General features: G+C 37.6%; 2 protein-coding genes across 2 annotated transcripts; both read right to left on the reverse strand.

The window, feature by feature from the left end:
• Positions 1-363: 363 nt before the first annotated feature.
• On the reverse strand, positions 364-5,903 carry ankrd54 (ankyrin repeat domain 54). The gene is made up of 8 exons (XM_042504857.2): positions 5,262-5,903; positions 4,538-4,585; positions 4,356-4,454; positions 4,082-4,153; positions 3,809-3,856; positions 2,480-2,604; positions 2,260-2,367; positions 364-2,114 (listed from the first exon to the last, which is right to left on the reverse strand). The coding sequence occupies exons 1-8, from the start codon at positions 5,647-5,649 to the stop codon at positions 2,040-2,042; spliced, it is 963 nt and encodes a 320-aa protein (XP_042360791.1). The 5' UTR covers positions 5,650-5,903; the 3' UTR covers positions 364-2,039.
• Positions 5,904-7,151: 1,248 nt separating this feature from the next.
• Positions 7,152-19,437, reverse strand: foxred2 (FAD-dependent oxidoreductase domain containing 2). Its single transcript, XM_042504229.2, has 10 exons — positions 19,280-19,437; positions 17,807-18,030; positions 16,684-16,989; positions 15,330-15,581; positions 14,010-14,318; positions 13,745-13,911; positions 12,571-12,736; positions 11,163-11,389; positions 10,308-10,478; positions 7,152-9,683 (listed from the first exon to the last, which is right to left on the reverse strand). Exons 2-10 carry the CDS (start codon positions 18,025-18,027, stop codon positions 9,451-9,453), a joined length of 2,052 nt encoding a protein of 683 aa, XP_042360163.1. The 5' UTR covers positions 18,028-18,030; positions 19,280-19,437; the 3' UTR covers positions 7,152-9,450.
• Between the last annotated feature and the right edge of the window lie 1,791 nt (positions 19,438-21,228).

Below are 21,228 nucleotides of genomic sequence, written 5' to 3' on the forward strand. Positions count from 1 at the left end.
CCACTAGGACTATTTAACTTTCTGTTGTTGCATTGCTTTCTATATATCCCATTTCTGCTTTTGCTTTGTGCTCTCTATAAACTCTGTTGTTATTATTATTATTATTATTGTTATTATAGTGATGTTGTGACAATGTTTTAGGGTTGATTCTTTCACAAACTATTTACACAATGAGACTTTTCAGAAATCATCAGTAATGTGGATGTAATGACTACATAGAACAGGGTAATTTCAGAAAATTACATTATTTTACTGTGACACAGCCTTTAAGACACTAACTGTATGATAATATACAAAATCTAAAACAGGTCTCATGTGATAATATTAATATAATATTGATTCTGAAATACAACATTTCACAAGTTTAGCCAACATACTGATTTATTAAATCACATAAATCCACTTCAATGACAGCTAAATCATTTTTTTACAGTACGGTTTCACATACAAACATAACATGCAAAACAAGAGAAAAAGGCAACGAGATACAAAGATGCTGTAGATAAGAAAACCGACAATACAACAGTGAGGACTGTTGAATCATTTCATGAGAAAATCTCATGATTACCAGAGAACTGAGCTAATAACGGCAGGCAAGACGAGAACACGTCAGCACACACACACACACACACACACACACACACACACACACACACACACACACACACACACACACACACACACACACACACACACACACACACACACAATAGAAAGCTGAGGCCCTGCTGCACTCCTGGGTTTGTTTCGGCTCCACCAGCTTCTTGCTCTCAGTGTATGTTTCCCTCGGGGGTTTCCTTTATAGTTTTTTCTGAAAAGCCTACATGCAATACTCCTTTCGGTCCAAGTACTAAATGGATATCTGCAACATCTGCAGTAACGGCATCTTTTCTTTTTAACCAACAGGATTTTTGTTAGCATTGTAAGCACAGCAGCATTACACACTGTTACAACCTCATCGGTGCAGTAAATGCTGACAAAATCAAAGTTGAAAGCAGCAACAAAAGGGCCCTCACACTTTCGCAGAGGTCGGGGGATACTGGAGCGATGCCAGTCAGCTTAGCCGTGCATTTACATGAAAGTCACATGATGTACACTGAAGTTAGATGGTATCTCTGGTTTCGTGTGAGTGGTGCTGGAAATGACCTTTTGCTAATCTTATACCACTTTCTGAGCTCACTTATGTGCAAGAGAACACACAAACACAGCATCGGTCATGTTGCTGTGTTTGTGTGCTTCGCAATTTGGCATCTTGACGGTCTCGAGATTCAGCTGCCCAAATTTGAGATGGATCAGTTGAATCATTCAAAAAACTTTTTCCATCAAACTGATGTCATTACAGTTCACACTTCAGGTCAAGGAAAACCTGCTATTTGTTCAGCTGAAAACCAACTTTTTAGGTTCTGAACTACTTTATTTTTGGTTAAAAGGCTCTGAACAGTTTGAAATTAGGTGTGGAAGAACAAAAACAGTTTCATGTTGGTGGAGAAGGGGTATCAGACTATCAAAATGTCTTATGTCTGTTAAGTTCTTCAAATGGCGTGTTCACACATGACCGCATCATTCAAGCTAACAACTATTCCTTCACAAATTATCGTCACATTAGTCAGAGTTAAACCACCCAAACCTGAAATGAGTCCAACAAACCCTTCAGGAGGCGTTCTAAAAGTTAGCATAAAATTAATGAAAAATGCACAAAATTCAAAAGGGCAGACTTTGGAGTGGGCGGAGCTTATGACAACCAATTAGAAATAAGTCCGAAATGATGACAGAAATATACATCCCAAATTTTGTGAATATCAAAACAACCATGTCCAAACTGAGGCCTTTGACGCATTAAGGGTTCTCAGAATAACTGTGTTATCTCTGTTAAAATGACAAAGTTTAAATGTTTCTGTTCTCAGCAGCTCTGAGGATAAATATTTAGTCTGGAATATGGACAGAAAACCTTCAGCATTTACTTGTCTGGCCGTGATCAGTGGTGCAACTGATTTCTTAAAAAAAAAAGCAGGACTTCAGCTCTCTATGTTCTTCATCTTCTACCTATCCCCCAAATTCTGCTTCTGTAGACTGAGCGATGTAAAACTGGCCAATAAATCGGTGACTTCATCCACCTGAAAAAAAAACAAAAACACAAATACAGTTATGATGCATAACAATATGCAAATAAAAAAACACCCCAAGAAACATTTAAGTTTAGTTTCGGCAGAGATTTTGTTTTTCTGTACGTAAATCTGAGAATCGTTCGTCATGTCTCACCTGCTCTTTGGTGCGCGTGTGCTGCAGCTGTGTCGAAATGTGCTCCAGCCTCTCTTTAGCTTCACTCTGGCCCATTAAGTTCAGGTATTCCCTCAGCATCTGAATGATCTGCGAGGTAAGTCAAACATAAAAATCTTCAAATAAACTGCCTGTTTGTAAAAATCAAGGATGCACAATCACCATCCAAATCCTTATCCAGGCAGGTGAACGCGTTCTCTACCTGTGTGACTTCCCCTCTCAGGGTTTCCAGGCTGCGGGAATCTCCCTCCTGCAGGATGTTCAGTTTGGAGCGTGCGAGATGCAGCGGGGTCCTTCCTGCTCGGTCGAGGGCGTCCACACGGGCTCCTGAACAGACACAATGACAGCACAAATCTCTCTGTTACGCAGGCTCATTAAATGGTTTAGTGGATTTACGATTTAATTGAAGAATAAAGGGGTCTTGGGAGAGAAGCGGGGAGATCCTGGCGATGGTAAAATGTAGGATTAACACATTAGAGTCGGGGGGAATTTCTGGTTTTGCCAGTGATGGAAAAAATAAACCAGTTTGATTTTAGGCTGAGCAGCTGAACCGACATTTGACATTACTACACATTCTGGGAAATTAAAAAGTAGCCGCCATCAAGCTGACGGCATCACGTCGCTAAATCCAACTTGTATTGCATTAGAAATAAGAGACTTAGGGACTCTTTGCTGTTTTTAATCAATTTGGATTCTTCATTTTAAGATAATTTTGGCTGTGTTCATGCACATGGCATACATCTTGGCAAGATTGTGTATTTCGGTTTAATCAGTGAATTTCCAGCTCAGCTCCTACAATAAGCCTAAAATACACTGTGGAAACTAAATAGTTACATTCAGACTGTTCAGGTCCAAAAATGCTCCATTGAAACCCATTCAAACTGACATTTTTGATCCCACAGCCATCAGAGCAGAAAAACAGGACTTGTATTATTTCTGGGTGTCATTCTGGGCTTTTGACTCTGAATTTGTCATTTTCACTATTTTCCACCTGATGAGGTCATTTTGACCATATTTGGCATATGGAGGAAATACATGCTATTTCCACTAGGTGACCTGTCACAATCAATGTAGCTGCTAATCATTAACATATCACAGACTGTGATCATCACTTGGACAACTGGTAAAATTCGGTCCTGTGTTCGGCTTAATATCAAACTGGTTTCAACATTTTCACATCAGTCCAACCCTTTAACACATACTGCCCTCATTCTTATGAAACAAAGCGAGTTGAAAAAAAAAGTAAAGTACCCTTTTAAAAGGGAACCTGTGGCTCTTGCTGTATTTTTGGTAAATAACCATAGAGTAAGGTATTCCTCTCCAAGGAGTCTATTTGAAATTCTCTATTTATAAAAATAAAACACTGTCCTTTAAAGCATTTGGACTTATACGTTCTCTTTCAGAACAGACACCCCACAAATAATGTTTAAATAAACAAAGTTGATTTTGCTCCCCTTTATTTTCAGCAAACTCTAACAGGAAACTGAGCGACATGTAAACACAGAATGAAACACCTCTGCAGAGGTCTCACCTCCTCTCAGCAGTGTGGTGATTACAGGCACATGGTTGGTACAGGCCGCTGCAGAGACAGAGGTTAAAATGGTTTAAATTACGAGAAAAAAGTGTTCTACAACACCTGCTGCATGCAAAAAAAAACATCAGTTAAGTTACGTAATTCTGAAGTTTCCCTTCATTTGGCAGGTGTGCGCTGAAGCAGCTGCACAGCTGCGAGTCAGAGTGAAACCTTGAATAAGTGAACACAGAGCTGCAGGTTTTCTGAGACATGGTGACTCGTCTGTCTTACCCAGATGGAGGGGGGTATTCCCCAGACTGTCTCGCTGGTTGGGGTCAGCGCCGTGGCTCAGCAACAACTGCACTACAGACATAAAGAAATATTTTAAAAGACACATTTAATTGTAAAAATGTAGATGTAATTGTGAGTGATGTGAAAATGCTGTGTTCAATTATGCTACAGCAGTATGGATTGTTGCATACATGGTTGTGTAAACTTTGCTCTTCAAACTGCAACCATCCTGCTGCATTATATATGATTTCCCAAAATATAATCATCAACCTACCAATGCTCTCGTTGCCATTGCAGGAGGAAAAATGGAGGGCCGTCCTTCCCTTGTCATCTGCTGCACAGGGGTCAATCTCATCCTGCAGGAGCCTTCGAACTGGAAGAACAACATTTTGTTAGCATAAACTTCCCTTTGCACCACATGCAGGTCATTTTACTGCTTCGCCTCTGTGCACCTACCTGTGTCTATATCATTGCTGTTTGCTGCTTCCCTCAGTCTTTTGACAGCTGTGGAGATAAGACATTCAAAGTGACAGGTATGTAAACAGTTTAATGACCGGGTGATGGGGGTCAGATTGCAGAGCAGCAAACAAAGAAATCATTCACTGGCTTCACACTTCCCACAGGACTGCCGATTAATCGGCCACTGAAATCACACCTGCACAGCACACTGCTCATCAATAGTTTACTTCATGTTTAGTTTTCTGAACTTACCAGACTGTTCTCTATTATTTTTATTTGAACCATTTAGTCACTATATCAACATAACTTATCGTTATTAATCAAAAATCGAATTGTTTAAATACATTACAATATTAGTGCATTATTGTTTTTATTTTTATTTGTATTACAAATGGACAGTGTCAATTTTACGGTTTAAAAATGTTGTTACAACAGTTTTACAGTTGAAAACAGTTTTAAAATGTAAAATTTACATGTCCTGTTCTCTGAAAGGATGTTTTACATTTTCACTGTATTTAAAAAAATATTCTGGCAACCACAACTGCCTTTTTTTCCCGTAAAAACAACTGTTTTTTATTTTTTTATTAATATTTTTAACGGTGCATTAGCGATGAGATACATTATGGTTAACTTTACTTTTTTAGCGAGTATTTTGAAGTTAACCAACACCTAACTCTCTTTTTTATTTACTAAATTAACAGAAAATATAAGTGCCTCTTACCATAAATGTCTTTCCCCAGAGGACCGAGGCTCCGGACGGCTCTGTGGTGCCTCCGGGCCCGGCTCCCCGTCACCTTCCCCATCCTGCTCGGCACTGCACCGGCACTCAGCTCCGGTCGTCCGGGCTCCCACAGCAGGTGCAGGTACCGGAGCTCCTTATCGTCTCTCTGTCCGACCCGACCCAGCACCACCTTCCCCTCCCCGGTCCCACTGATCCCGAACCCGACAGCGGCGGGTCCCCCCGGCTCCATCCTCTCCGGGCTGCCCCGCTGCTCTCTGCCCGCCTCCCGGGGCTCATCCTCGGGTCCCGGCTCCACCATGTACTCCCCCTCGGAGCTGGAGCGGTCATTGTCCGAGGCTGCAGCGATGATTGGGCTCCACCCGTCCATACTTCACCGCGACATACGGAGGCTGTGTTTACACGACGGCGCGGAGCTAAAAACGGCCATTTTTAACGTCATTAACACGGAGAGTGCGCCGTCAGCGACACCGAGGAGCCATTACACCGCGCGCAGACACACAGAAACACCGTTAAAGCCTCTCCAGCCCCATAATTTTAATTATTTTGGCACCATAAAACATACACCCTTCCTTTCCAAAACCAAAATGTCCCCTGTTCTACATTGACGGGTTAGAGGCAGTAAAAAGTATTTTTATTGTACACGCCGTGCAGCGACGACCAATCAGATTCCGTGTTGTTCATTAGCTCCCGTCCAATCGGATCAACGCACCCGCGCAACCAATCAGCAGATGGATCCATGGCTCCGATTCCTTCGCGCATGCGCACCATATTAACAGTAGCTCACAAAACACGTTAAATGAAAAAAATAAATTTAATTAAAATACAAATAAAAATAAGAATTAAATTAAATTAAACTAAATTAAAAATATTAAAATATGAAGCGTTCATAACAATTTTAAAAATATTGACAGTAGTTCACAAAACACGTTAAATTAAATTAAATTTTATTAAGATTAAAATAAAAATAAGAATTAAATTAAATTTTAAAAAAAGATTTAAATATGAAGCTCTCAAAACAATTTTTAAAAAGATGTCACGCTCAGATTACTTCACACATGAGCACTGTGGAAGATTAACAGTAGTTAATAAAACACGTTAAATTAAATGACAATTAAATTAAATGACATTGCACATACTGTTTTTTCATATTTTACTGATACACATGTTTTATTTTATTTTGTCATTTATATTTTATTTAATTATATATTTTTATTTATTTTCTGTTTTCATACTTCTGATTTTCACTTCTATAACTCTCAATGCTTGGCATCAGAGCAACTGTATAAATCACAATTTACCCTGGAGATCAATAAAGTGTTTCTGCTTTTCTGCTTTTGATTTATTTGTTGTGCTATTTATTTTTACTCTATTTTTATATTATGATAAATATTACATAATATTTAATTAATTATTTTAATTAAACAACGGATTAATTTTAAAACTATTATATAAAATTATTACGATTAAAATTATAAAACATTTTACATATTGGTGTGAAGTTAAAGCATAATGCACATCATTGTTATTGTATATTTTTACTGGTGCACATTTTATCATATTATTATTCTATATTTTTATCATTCTATATTTTTACTTAATTCTTTTCATACATCTTATTCCTACTTGCTAAAACTCTCAATGCTTGGCATCAAAAAGTTTGTACAAATCACAAGTTACCCCTGGAGATCAATAGAGTATTTCTGGTCCTCGTTTATTTGTTGTGCACTTTACTTTATTTTCCATGATTTTTTTTATATTATGATAAATATTACATAACTTTTGTAATGGAAATCTGGGATGTCCGTACCCCGTGTTAAATGTATTCAATTAAGCTTGTGGGGAAAAACACGAAAACAAAATTAGATTAAAAACAGTCTGTATTCCCTCTTTATTGTTTGTTTCATCAGGTTACATCATGTAAAATGTATAATGCATTTTCATTTAGTAACAACCACCCTCGACTTATATATCTTTATATAATCTATATATTTGTGATATGTAAATGCCATGATAATGTATATAAATATTTTCTGAGGAATAAAAACTAGGGAGCGCTCAAGGGATAAGGTGCCTCTCTGGTGATAAGCAGTGATTACATCACATAATGATGAAGTCTGAGAGGCTGTGATATTATTATAAAAAATAAATAATGCTTAGGGACTGTTTTTTATTTTTTAGAGGATGGGGGTGCCTGGGGTGTGAGTTTTGATTTTATTTTTATTTTTTTACGCTATTCAAAGCTACAAATATTTTTCCTCAAGCCTCCCTGAGTGACTGGTGGAAAATGCATGACCACCATGAATTAAATTTTAAAAATGACCCTTTGATCTTTTAAAGTTAAATGTTGAGACGAAATTATGTTGTTGAAAATAGCCTCGGTTCTATTGTTGTGCATGCGGCTTAGTTCATGCAAACATTTATTTTTGGGAAAATTTGAACATTTGTGACTTTGATGACAGATCACTATTTTAAGCTCAGATTCGGACTGTTTGTCCCACATAATGTGTTCAAGCACTGTCGTAAATTTGAAAATCCAAGGATCATTTCTGTTCTCACAGTTTCGGGTTATGATAAACGGTGTAATTTTGGTGATTTTTAAAGACAACATGCTCCTAAACATATTTTCTCTAAAAAAATTCGCCTGTAAAATAAGCACAAAATGCAGCCATTTAAATGTATATGCCCCTTATGTCAAAATAAAAAAGTCCCTCCTCAGTACTAAAAAAACTAATTAACATGTCTCCTCCTTGTTAAACCATCCCCTCCACTCTAATAAATAATGAACAGTCCCTTAGTTTTTAGACTTTCCTCCAATATTTGCTTTTTTTTCTTGTGAATAACTGAATATTTTTTCTCCTTTAGACCCTTAAACACAATTAAATTAAAGAAGGGAAAATAACTCTTTGGTTGAAATAGTCAAGTGTGGATTAACATCTATTGAAGAGGGTTTGTCAGCAGAAATAAACTTTTTTTAAAGGAGCAGCGTGTTAAGATTTTAAGAGATAAAGTGACATCTAGTGGTGAGGATTGCAGATTGCAACCAACTGAAACTTCTCCTGTTAGAAGTCCTTCAGTGTTCAGGATTTTATCGGGAGACGAATTATTGAGAATCTCTCCAAAACAAACGGATCACGTGATTAAATGTCAGAGACAGACATAAAATCCAGATGTTCAGGAGGATTTTACCGAATTATCCGCAGAGGTTTCTTCCTCTTCAAACATACAGACCTCGTTATTTAAAATGTTAAAAACATTGAATAAAGTAGTTTCATGCAAAAAAATGTTTAAAAAGTGGTTTTATCGATGCTGCTCATCAAGGAGGGGCCTCTAACTGTTCAGCGGTGGCCAACGGGAAAATCCGAGTAAATGTTTGGTTCGTCCGTTACTGTAGAAACATGGAGGTGCAACGTAGTGCTCTCCGTCATGCCCACAGGAAGCACACCAGGCTTTGATGCAAATTTTACATAGTGGCCCAAACTGTGCAGGTCCGTCTTGTGACGCCATGGGTCCCATTGACTTAAATTGGGAAAGATTATTTAATTAATATTTATTATTATTATTTTGTAAATCAGTAAATCATTTTTTTATGAGCGTCAAACCTCCAAAAATGACTCATTTCACTATCTAGATTTGAGCCATTCAGTTTGATAGTATTTGGAAAGTCTAAAAGAGACGCAATCAGGTCGCCATTTGAGCTTTAGCGAAGTGCTAAACCGGAAGTCAGTCGCTCCACCGGCGGAAGTTAAATGTTCACTGATAACGTGGAAGATACAGGTATTTTATATATTAATAATATTGGGGTTTTTTTGCTTCATGCCCTATTGAGCATCTCTCAAACGAATAAACGCGGCTTCGCGTCAGTGCTGTATCCATATCTTATTAATACATCCATGATCTCCATAGATGAGGACCTGCTTCCTATGTAGATATAAACGGCTCATTTTGAGGTGAGAAAAGCGCAGAAAACACTTATATTCCATTTCTGCCGATTTATCCTCTAAAATCCTACACTCTGCTCCTTTAAGGGATCACAATCCAAAAACGTTGGGAGCCTGATCTGTAGGATGGTATTCTGTCAAATATTTGGTCTTGTGGAGGGACTAATTAAGGGTGCTGGAGGTAGAAAGTCTGAGGAACCAGAACAGCATCACAGTCTTAACTTTAACAATCAGAAGTCGAGTTTCAGGCCTGAAGACACAGAGGCTCCAGCTTGTGCCACGTATTTGGGGAATGCGGGGTCGGCCCCTGATATGTCTGCGTCCTGCTCGCCCGCCATCAGTCCGGCATCGTGGTTGTGCTGCCACAGCTGACTGTTGTGAGCGACGCCCTGCTGCTTCAAGTATCCGTGCTGACAAAACAGCGGCGGCTTCCGGTGGGTGAGGGAGGAGCGGAAACATGACTCTAAAAGACGAGAGAAAAATTAGCCCCTTTTATGCCGAGATTTAACTATAAAGGCGCTACAAAGTCCCGTCTCTATGGTTCTTCACATTTTTACACACAACCAAATAACGGCGGCATCATATCACCCCAGTGTGTAATTTTAGGCAGCATGCCGGCATCACAGAACAAAAAGAGGTGTGACGTTTAAAAGCCCGACACACCAAACCGTGATTGGCTGGACTTGAAGAAGGAAGTTTTATATCCAATCACAGTAATTATGTTAACAAATAAATCTGTTACCGTTTACTGGTCTCGATTAAAAATCTACGACCAGGTCAAAATGTGTAAATTGGAGATATGTTACGCACACAGAAACTGAAAAAAATATTTTACATCACATGGAAGGTTATCTATGAAAGATTACTGTAACGACTTTTCAATATTACTGTGACAAAATTCAATTACTTTTCCATAACGCTCCATGATGTTTAGTGATTCCATGACTTTTCCAGGCCTGGAAAATGTGATAATGAAATTCCATGACTTTTACAGGTTTTCTATGTCCCTGAGAAAGCTGTATCAATACACAGATCAGTGTGATATTCTTTAAAAATGAGTATTTGCAGCACAAACATGCAGCTTTACCCGCATAGAAGGCCCTGAGGTCAGTGTGGACACAGTGCTCCAGGAAACGCCGCAGCGGCTGGATATGAGACACAGGACTGTCCCACTCTGTGAGGAAGTCCTCGATCATGTGGTGAATAGCTTTGGGCCTCGGTAAAGGCCAGCCATTCGGACGGAGCTTCATTTCTTCCTCTGGGGAAAACAAAATGTACTTTAACATTCATTCATACAGTAAAACTTCAGCTAATAGCCCAGGCTATTAATTGAAAAAACAAGAAGGTAAAAAAACAAACAAAGAAGACGCTAGAAATGACCTAGAAAAAAAGCATAAAAATTATAATTATTCTGTAAATTAATTTGAAAAATATAATTACGAATACAGTTCACTGGACTGGACATTTTTCTTTAAAAAAAAAAAGCAGGAAATGACCTGAAAAAAAAGCTTAAAAATTCTAATAATTCTCTAAAATAATTTCAAACACATGACTATGAATATAGTTCTCTGGACATTTTTAAGATAATCTACTAGTTACTTTTTTTGAGTCTCTCTTGTTTACTGTAGTAATAAAACCGTCTTCTTCAGTGCTCATGATGTCAGAGAAATTAACCGAATGATTGAATTTTAGAAATTCTTACCGAGCTAATAATATGTGTAACATGTCCATATTAACAAAAGTTTAAGAATATATACGTATTGTGTGCGTGATCGAAGCAGCTTAGTAAAGTTGACTCCAGCAGGTAGCCAAAAACCTGCTTTTATACGTCCAAAGAACTTTTATAAAAATGTACTGCATGATAACCAGACCGAGCCTCTAATTGAGCCTTTGAAGTAATTCTATAACTAAAAAGTACACTTTTTCATGTATTTGTACTCACCAGTGGGAAGTGTGTCATAGTAATATAAAACAGGGTGCAGAAAGTTGGATTTCCAAGCTTTGGTCCAGTCTGTTTCTGCTCTGCCCCGACCAAGGAAGTCTATCTTCTCCTTCCCGTACTGCATGACCAGAACTATGAGTCCGTGGTGGGAGACCTCGTGACCCGACAGAGAGGAGAACTGAGGCAGAGCCTGGAGGGTAAACTCCTCCACGTATTCACAGTGAGAGCTGAAAACCAAAGAGAAGAAACGACAATAATATGATGCAGGATTGATTTTGCATCTGTTTATTGTGAAAAAAGGTGATTTGCAATGTAATTTCCAGCAATAAAATTTGGTGATTTTTGCCCATGAAGAGCAGCATTTTATGTACAATTACACACAGAGAGTGATACTAAAATAATAACATTTTTTTGTTGTTGCAATTCAAACATTATCTGTCAACTCTGCCATTGCCTGCGTTTAACCCTTAGGGACAGTTTGGTGCATTTAACGCACTTTCCATTCTTCATTTTATGATAATTTTGGCTGTGTTCATGCATTTGGCATCAATTATTGCAACATTATGCATTTCTGTTTAATCAGTGAATTTCCAGCTCAGCTCCTACAATAAGTCTAAAATACACTGTGGAAACTAAATAGTTACATTCAGACTGTTAAGGTCCAAAAATGCTCCATTGAAACCCATTCAAACTGACATTTTTGATCCCACAGCCATCAGAGCAGAAAAACAGGACTTGTATTATTTCTGGGTGTCATTCTGGGCTTTTGACTTGTAATTTGTCATTTTCAATATTTTCCACCTGATGAGCAATCAATGATGCTGCTAATCACTGACATATCCCAGACTGTGGTAATGCCCCAAAAAATTCTATTTTGCATGTATTATATTGAAAATAATTATTTTTTGTGTTGTTTTTCATCTAAAAACATAGTGGCAGCGCGACAAAAACCTAGTATTTAACAGATTAAAATTCTGAAAATTAATGAATATTTGATATTCATGATTAGTGTGGATGTTGGTTTAAAAATAAAACTCAATGAAAGCAGAAAATAATATAAATGTATAATATTATGTATGTATTATAATATCAAATGGATTTTGTGCTCAGAGAAATACGAGTGTGTGTAATATTAAAGCGGGCCCTGAAGGGTTAAAGTCACTGACAGAATTTCACATCTGAAAAACGATACCTATTTTGACCCTCTTTTTTTTTACACTTATCATTAAAGTGAAGTGAGTTAAAAATATATTTCTCGAAAACACACCCCTCAAAGGGTGATAATGGTGTAGTTATACAGCAGGTGTATTTTGTCTCACATTAATCAAAAGAAGCCAGTTAAGGCGGTTTAGTCGTCTGATGCTGGTCAGCAGGTATAGTTACTGATATCAAAATAACATCCACTTACCCTTTAAGAAGTATGACGTCCCCCAGAACCTCGAACATTTGGTACGTCCCGGAGGCCTCGTTGACCCGCTTCAGAATCCAGGACTGCAGCTGCGTTGTCAATAGCGTCGTCGATGGCCACTGGTTGCCATGGTAACGCTGCTCGAGCACACGATGTACAGCACGGGCTGCGGCAGGAAATCCACACAGAGAATTTAAATAACACAGTGAAGCTGAATATCAGTGAAGCTTCAAGAAGGTATGAAGGTTTGACATATTACATACCGCCCAAGCCTAGACTTTATAGCATAATGTTAGCTTTTGACTTTTTGTTTTTGGATTTATGATTCAAAAATCATAAAAGTGGTGTTCATTTGCAAAGATTATCTTGCTGAACAAAATGCATAAGCATCAATAACCTTTTTATTGTTGTTGCAAAGCTTATTTTCTGTAATAGCTCAAAATCCACTGGAAAAATCCCACAGGCTTTTTGTCAAGAGAACCAGGGAAACGTTAACTTCCGGGTTAGCTGATTTTTATTTTCAGTGTTTACTTTAGTGTTTTCTAGGTTTGTATTTCTGTTTTTGTATGTTTTTTTTATCTGTTGTTTTTAACTTGCTTTTTATTGTCTCGTTGTATACTTCTTTTTTTACTGCTTTTCTGAGAAAAGCTCAAAATGTTGATACTTTTAAACTAAAAATCTATCTTTTTAGTCCTACTCTTTAGTCTTACTCCTCTAATGTCTTACTAGTTTATGTTTTTTTAAGCAAAACCTAAAAACCTATCTTTTTCAGTCTGGCTTTCATGTAGTGTCTTACTATTTAATTTTTTTTAATGGTTTTACTTTTACTTACTTTTGGTTTAAATCAAATTATAAAGCACTTTTAATTGCATTTGATTTGTTTGAAAGGTGCTATATAAATAACATTAGATTGACTGATTGATACTGTGAGCTGCTTTGTGCTTCATTTTCCTTCAGGATTAATGAAGCAAATCTAATCTGATCTAATCTACAAGAAAAACCATCCTCGCAGCACTCTTTTTTGACCGAGGTAGTTGAGTTTTCTAGGGCGACGATTTAGTACTATCACAATTGTGTACTTTCCCTGCAGACCCTGTGGAGCAGATAAGACCCTGTGACTGGGTCTTATTTGCCCTAAATGTCGCAAAATAACAAACACCAGCTGGACTTTCACCTGTGTACCGGAATCCATGGATGAAGCCGCCAGCAGATAAGCGGTAGTCTCTGGAGTGAGCGGCGGTCCCCAGAACAAACAAACCGGGCGTGTTCTTCCCTTCATACCACGCCGTCACCCCCGGCAACCTCCCTTTGGCATTGTCGCTGTTCGGAGGGCACGCAGAGCTGCGAGGATGAACATTACGTGTTATGTTTGTTGACAGGGAGGTACATTAAAGTACAAATACTGACACAGTACAATACCATGTTGCATAAGTCTGCACCTGTCAAATATGCTGAAGTTGAATCTGAAGCCGAGGCATCGAATCACGCGGTCGTAGGGTTTTCGCACAGAGAAGTTGTCAAAGTAATACCCGGGCAGCTCGTCTCCGGTCACATCGGAGCTGTTCTTCTCTTGCACGTACTTCTTTAACGTCAGGTACATCTGACGCTTCTTCTCTTTCTTCTTTGCGCTTGATCTTGTTCTGCTTTCCTCCTTTCGCTGAGCGATAACTATTTTGTCCAAGCTCGCCTCCACCAACCCATCGAGGGACTTCAGCTGATATGTGTCTAATAGCTCGTTATTTACGGCCCTGAAAACGAAAAGCAGAGATCAGTTAAATAAAAAATGTTAACAAAATGCATCATTTTTTTTTAAAAAATTAGATTTTCCCAGGATTATGCACTGTGAAAAGTGAAAAAGTCAATGTCATATAATAGAAATCTGAAAATAAAAGTAACTTCAAACAATAAACATAGAAAAATTAATCAACAAAAATAAACAGATACAAATAAAAATTAATCTAGCAAAAAAAATAGTATTAAATATGTAGTAAAAACAGAATCATCAGTGTTATATACTAAAAATACGAAATAAAAGTAACTTCAAATAAACAAACAAAACAATGTGGAGTATCTAATACTCACACTCAAACCACTCCGCTCTAAAGACCAGGCATTTAAACAGTCTAAGTTTATATGATTTTCTACTTTCATTGAGTTTTTTTTTTTTAAACCAACATCAGTCCTAATCATAGATATCAAATATTCATTAATTTTCAGAATTTTATACCTTTAAATTCCAGGTTTTGTGACAATGCCACTATGTTTTTAGATGGAAAAAAAATGCAAAACTGAATTATTTTCAGTTTACTACATGCTAAGTAGATTTTTTGGATTATCACAGTCTGGAATATGTCAATATTAGCACCAACATTGATTTTTATACATTATTATTTTTTGTGCAGCGTCAAATAATCACACTCATACCGCTCTCACGCTATTAAAATTATTAAACATTATTATAGTTTTCTACTTTCATTGAGTTATTTTTTTAACCAACATAAGTCCTAATCATAAATATCAAATATTCATTAATTTTTAGAATTTTAACCCTTTAAATTCTAGGTTTTTGTCATGATGCCACTATGTTTTTAGATTAAAGAAAAACACAAAAAAAAATAACATTTTCAAAATAATACATTAACCCTTAGAGGAGTTAGAATCAAATGAACAGGAACATTACTGATGCTGATAGTCGGGAACTTGAGGTTATGTAACAGGACTGTGGGGCAACACCTGAAGAGAAACGTCTTTGGCGTTACCTGAGATCTCCGACATAATGAGTTTGCCAGGCGAGTCGAACAGGGCTGGAACTGAGCATGTGCACCCGACTGGCTCTTCCCAGGATGCTCTGGGCCGTTTCAAAAGCCGAGTTCCCTTTGCCCAGAATCAGCACAGCCTGGTTCCTGTAGTCCTCAGGATCAGTGGAGATGGACTCGTAGCCTTCGACCAGGTCAGAACCCAAAAACTCGACCTTCTGAGGAACCCACAAACCTGTGGCTGCCAGCAGGACGCTGAGGGAGAGAGGACGAGAGCGGCGCCATTAGGCCTGGACGTCCGAGGTCTCAGCCCCGAATGTTTTATTAAGAGCCCCGGATCTAAATATGTGTGTGAATATAAAGTTAAAAGAATAGATTAAGAATAGGTAAAACCAAGCGAACCGCCTCTGATTTATTTTTTTACCCTCACCACAACTGCAGACATTTTTTCCTTGAGCCTCAGTGAGCGACTCAAGGAAAATGCATGAAGCGTTCATCGCACATCATGTGTTTAAGGACCATCCGAAATGTCAAAATCCAATTTCTGTTTTTACAGATTTCTGACTATAACAAATGGTTGGCAGGCCCGCAGGTTTAAAAAATCACTAAAAGTGTTAACCCCTCTCCCAAAAAAGGCATAGGCGAAAACAGTTTAGAGAAAAAAAAAAAAACTAGAACGTAGAAAAAGAAATATAAGATAACTTTTCAAGAAAAGAAAAAAATAATCAAAAATAAACACAAAAATTTAAAGGAAAAAAACTGCCAAAAAATGTTAAAAGGAAAATAAATTCCAAACCCACGGCCCTGTTTTCTTTAAAAATCAGCAGTAAAATAAATACAAAATACGGCCATTTCAGTTGTATGGCTCTCCCCTATACCAAAATTTAAAAAAAAAAATTGACAAGCCACCCCTTTATGCACCACCCCCTCCTTTCTCATAAATAACAAACAGTCCCTAATAATATTAAAAAAGCCCTGGATCCAATAATTTATCCTTACTTATATTAGACTGAATGAACATAGTTAAAATAAAGACTTTTTTCTTAAACTTTTGTCAATTTATTTTTAATGATAGTATTTGTAAAGTATTCTGTTTCTACTAATTACTAACCACTAACTACTATTTTTAATATCACGATTCAAAATTAAAGTATAAAATAAAGAGTTTTTCAGGGTTAATAAGGTGCCAGAGTGCATCAAAAGCATTCAAATAGGAGGATCATCACCGACCCCCCTACAGAGGTCCAGGCTAATCCCCCAGAGTCCTAAAATCCCAGAGACGTCCCTGGAGGACAGACAATCCACAATCCTAACCAATGTAAAGTTTGGATCTCAGGTTCAGCGTGACGTCATCTACCTGCACGTGAAGTCCGTCGCATGTTGATCAGTCAGGATGTAGCTCCTGTCGGTGGCTGACTGCACCGCCCGGATCCTCCCGACGTCCACGCCGTACCGGACCCTCAGCCCGAGCTCCTTCACGAACATGGACAGGTAGAGCGGGAAGGCGTCGGCCGGCGGGTAGAACTCGCTGCTCACCCTCTTGAACAGGAGGTCGGGTTTATCGCTCAGCAGCGAGTTCCAGTCGTGGCGCAGGTTGAACTCTCGGTTCTGCCGTCCCGTGTGGATCTTATTGATGCTGATGAGCTTCCTGTGCCTCGGGTACCTTAAAGCAGAGCAGAGGACGCAGCAGTTAGAGGGACGGTTCGGATTTTTTCAAGTGGGGTTATATGAGGTACTTAGTGTTTTAAATGTTTTAAATACAAGGAAGATAAAGTTCAAGAATACTTAACCTGCTTTGTTTGGGGGCACTTTTACAAAGTAGCAAGACAATGGCAATAATTTAAGGACATTTCTCAGATTTTAGGACGTTTCTAAGATTTTTTGGATATTTCTCGGATTTTAGGACGTTTCTAGGATGTTAAAATAATTCTCAGATTTTAGGACACTTCTGGGATGTTATGACATTTCTCTGATTTTTGGACGTTTGTTGTATTTTCGGACATTTCTGGGCTTTTCTGACATTTTGCGTATTTTAAGAAATTTCTTGCATTTTAGGACATTTCTGGGATATTAGGACGTTTCTAGGATTTCAGAAAATTTCTTGGATTTTAGGACATTCAGGATTTCAAGATGTCTTTTTTCTAGGATTTCAGGACATTTCTAGGATATTAGGATGTTTGTAGGATTATTGGTTATTTCTCAAATTTTAGTACGTTTTTAAACTTTTATGACATTTTTTTGATTTTATGACTTTTCTAGAATTTTAGGACATTTCTGATGTTAGGATATGCGGTTTTTATGATGTTTACTAGATTTGGGGGCCTGCCAACTGACATCTACTGTATCTGTGTATCTGTGTACATAGTAAGTATCCCACACAACCTCACTTCAAAAAAATCTGAACCATCCCTGTAAAGGTTATTCGGGAGGCTGCTTTTTCGTGTGTCTCTTGCAACATACGACATCACAAAGTATCGTACTTGTTAAAGAAGCTGCCCGGCCCTGAGTTCCTCTCCAGGATGATGTAGTCTCTTTTGGCCTTGGAGAGGAAGTATCCCATCTGCAGCCCTGCAGGCCCGGCTCCGAGCACACAGTAATCATAGCGGCGCGTGGCGTTGTGATGATGATGATGGTTATCGGGAGAGCATGTGACGCAGCCAATCAGGATGAAGAGGAGAAAACAAGGAAGGTTCGAATCCATAACCTGTTGGACATAAAGCAACGGTGTATGATTATATGATACCGTTATTAATATATTCCCGTCATAAATCTATAAATAAAAGCCATTAAAATATTTTAAGTGCTGCACAAGGGCTGTCGTCATATAAACATGTATAGAGCACAACAAAACAGAGGTCTATACATTTCAAAATTAACGTTCAGACATGAAAACACAACAAACAAAGCTAAAAATTCATCGGACTGCATTGTTTTAACAAAAAATAATAATATTTCTAATTACTATAATTTCAATTTAAAAATTATACGTTTTACATAATTGTGTTACAGAAAGAAGATAATATTTCAAATAAATACATATGTTTTCTATTTTCAGCATATCCTAAAATTTGTTTTTTTAAAAAAAAAAAACATTTTTTAACTAGGAAAAACTTTCCAGAAAACAATGTTTATAATTACTATGATTTAAAATTGAAAATGATATCACTGTTTTGTTTTTGTTTTTTTTTTTACAAATAATTGTGTTTTTTTATTTATTTCAGTAGACCTTAAAATTGTTTTTCGAAAAAGATAGAATAATTCTATATTTAAAATCATGTTACAGAGTATAGATAGATAGACTTTTTGGCCATGGTAATAAAATCTGATGTTCTGTAAGCCCTCAGTAATACCATAAAAATAAAAATAAAATCTCCATGGGTCTTGCTTTTAACATACTGCAGCTGATAAAAAATGTAACCTATAGCAAAATACATAAATGAATACATAAATAAAATTAAAATACAAACATAAATCCACATGTACCTTATCTGAACGCCTCACTGGGAACACTACGGTGAAAATAATTCAGCATTAATTTAGCCATAAAATGTTTTTTATGCTTTTTTCCCCGCAAAAAGTTGTTTGTAAACTATCTTATCTTATATTATTTAGATAATTTTGATCATTTGCTTCACCCCTCGCCTGCATTGGCATGTGGGCCACGATCAGGCAACATCTTGAATAAACCTCGCGTGTCGCTGCTCTGGAGCACAAAAACACAAATCAGCCCAAAATCATGATGTCGTCAAAACAGACAGACAGCTACTATCAGATCATTTAGCGCCTCAAACATCAGTAAACGCGTTAAAAACCAGCGGTAAGCAGCTGGTGGGACCCCCGGCTCTCCTGGAACTCTGCAGCCGGTGGTCCTTCACCCTCCCGGGGCTGCGGCGGCTGCGATGAGCCGCTGAGCAGCTGTGAGGTTACAGACAGAAACAGAGACCTGACGTTACCTTTTACACCAGGCGAGCCCTCGCGCGCAACATCTGCGGATCTGCACGTGTGAAAGCCCTCGAGACCGCTACATGTTTACTGATTAACGTGCAAAAGCTCGATATGTGTGTGTGGATATGTTTCTTCATCCCAGAAAACCCACCAGTTCATCCCACTTCCCCCTCCGGATCACACACACCAATGGACGGCTGCGAGCATCAGGGGGCGTGATTAGGGAATACCATAGAACAGAATAGAATAGAATAGAATAGAATAGAATAGAATAGAATAATAGTTGGGATGGGGAAGTGTATATGTGCACACTATATTTTCCAAGAGGTGTTCCACATTTTAATAAAGTATTAAAAATTCTTAAAATTCCTCATCATGAGAAGAACCTACAAAGATTAAACTTCCAAATTATTTGAATTATTTGTGTGTGTGTGTGTGTGTGTGTGTGTGTGTATTCTTTGATATTCTCAATGCCTCATCAGTGAAAAAAAGCTATTATTGACTGCTTCAGATTAAAATTACATTAAATTAAATTGCATAATCTTTCAGTTCATACACATGAATTGGCAGTAATTAATTTCAGTTGACACCACCGGCTCAATTTATCACTCACAGTGCTTAAAATTTAAACTTCAGTTTCTCTCAGCACAAAGACTAAATCAAAATGACACTTTTTTCAGGAAACAAAACTAACAAAATGACATGTAAACTAAACAGTTACTTCATCTTCGTTCAGCATCACCACTTTTACTGTCATTTCAACTTCTTTTATTTTATTTTAATCATTTATTTATACGGTTATTGTCTCTGTCATTTATTTTATTATTTTATTGTATTTCTATTACCATGTCAGCCACGACTGTGCCAGTATTTTTTGGATTGTTTCAACTGCAAATTTTAAGCAGCAAACACACAATTTCTTTTCTGAAAATTTTGCCTTTAAAACTGTTTTCACCGTGCAGGCCTTTTCACAGCGACCATATGTTAGTTGCTACTCGGTGTAAGTGTAGGTGATGTAATACAGGCCTATATTGTACTCTCATTTCACAATTGACACAAATTTTATGTTTTAGTTGAACAGTTTAAAGCGATAATATCCATGTTACAGCCCTGCTTTAATGCAGTTAAAGAGCTTTTACTCACCGTTAGGTAGAGGACTTTCGCTGAGCGTGAGGAATGGAGCTGTAACTTCAGGATCCGTCTATCCAACTGTCGCTGTCAGTGTTTGTTCAGGTTTCTCCAGGCGGACGGAGATGGACAGAATTATTTGTCTAAACAGAAAAACATTTAGTGGTCTCTGCCTGAGGCAAAAGCTTTCCTCTTTTCAGTGGTTTGTGTGAACTTTCCGCAAAAAAAAGCAAATTTACCAAAGGTCCATATGTGTGTTTAAACCCTTAATCTAAGCATTTTATGTCGATATCTTCAGACTATTATCTGAAAAGTACTGACTGTACTAATATTTGGTGTATCTCCGTGTATCAGTATTTTCAAAAGCGGTAAAAATATTCAGATCTGTAACTGAAGTAAAAGTGGAAGTATCGAAGGCGAAAAAATACTCCAAGTGAAGTCAAAAGTAAAAGTTCAGACAAAGTGTTAGACAGTTACATCTGGTGAAGAAGGTGGAGGTAGAAACTTTTTAAAGACTTTTCTCAGGTTTTAGGTCTTTTGGATTTTAGGATGTGTCTAGGAATGTAGGACATTTCTAGGATTTTAGGACTTTTTGTTGGATTTTAGGACATTTCTCGGATTGCAGGACACTTCCAGGATTTTGGGATGCTTCTAGGATTTCAGGGTGTTGCGAAGACCTCAGAATGTGTCAAGGATTTTAGGACATTTCTTAGATTTTAGGATGCTTTTAAGGATTTGAGGATGTTTCTTAGGATTTCTGGATCTCAGGATTTTAGGACATTTGTTGGATTTAAGGACATTTTTTAAACTGAAGGACACTTCCAGGATT

The sequence above is a fragment of the Plectropomus leopardus genome, chromosome 18 (genome assembly GCF_026936395.1).
Source record: "Plectropomus leopardus strain MGB_pleo_1.0 chromosome 18, ASM2693639v1, whole genome shotgun sequence".
Classification (NCBI taxonomy): Eukaryota; Metazoa; Chordata; class Actinopteri; order Perciformes; family Serranidae; genus Plectropomus; species Plectropomus leopardus.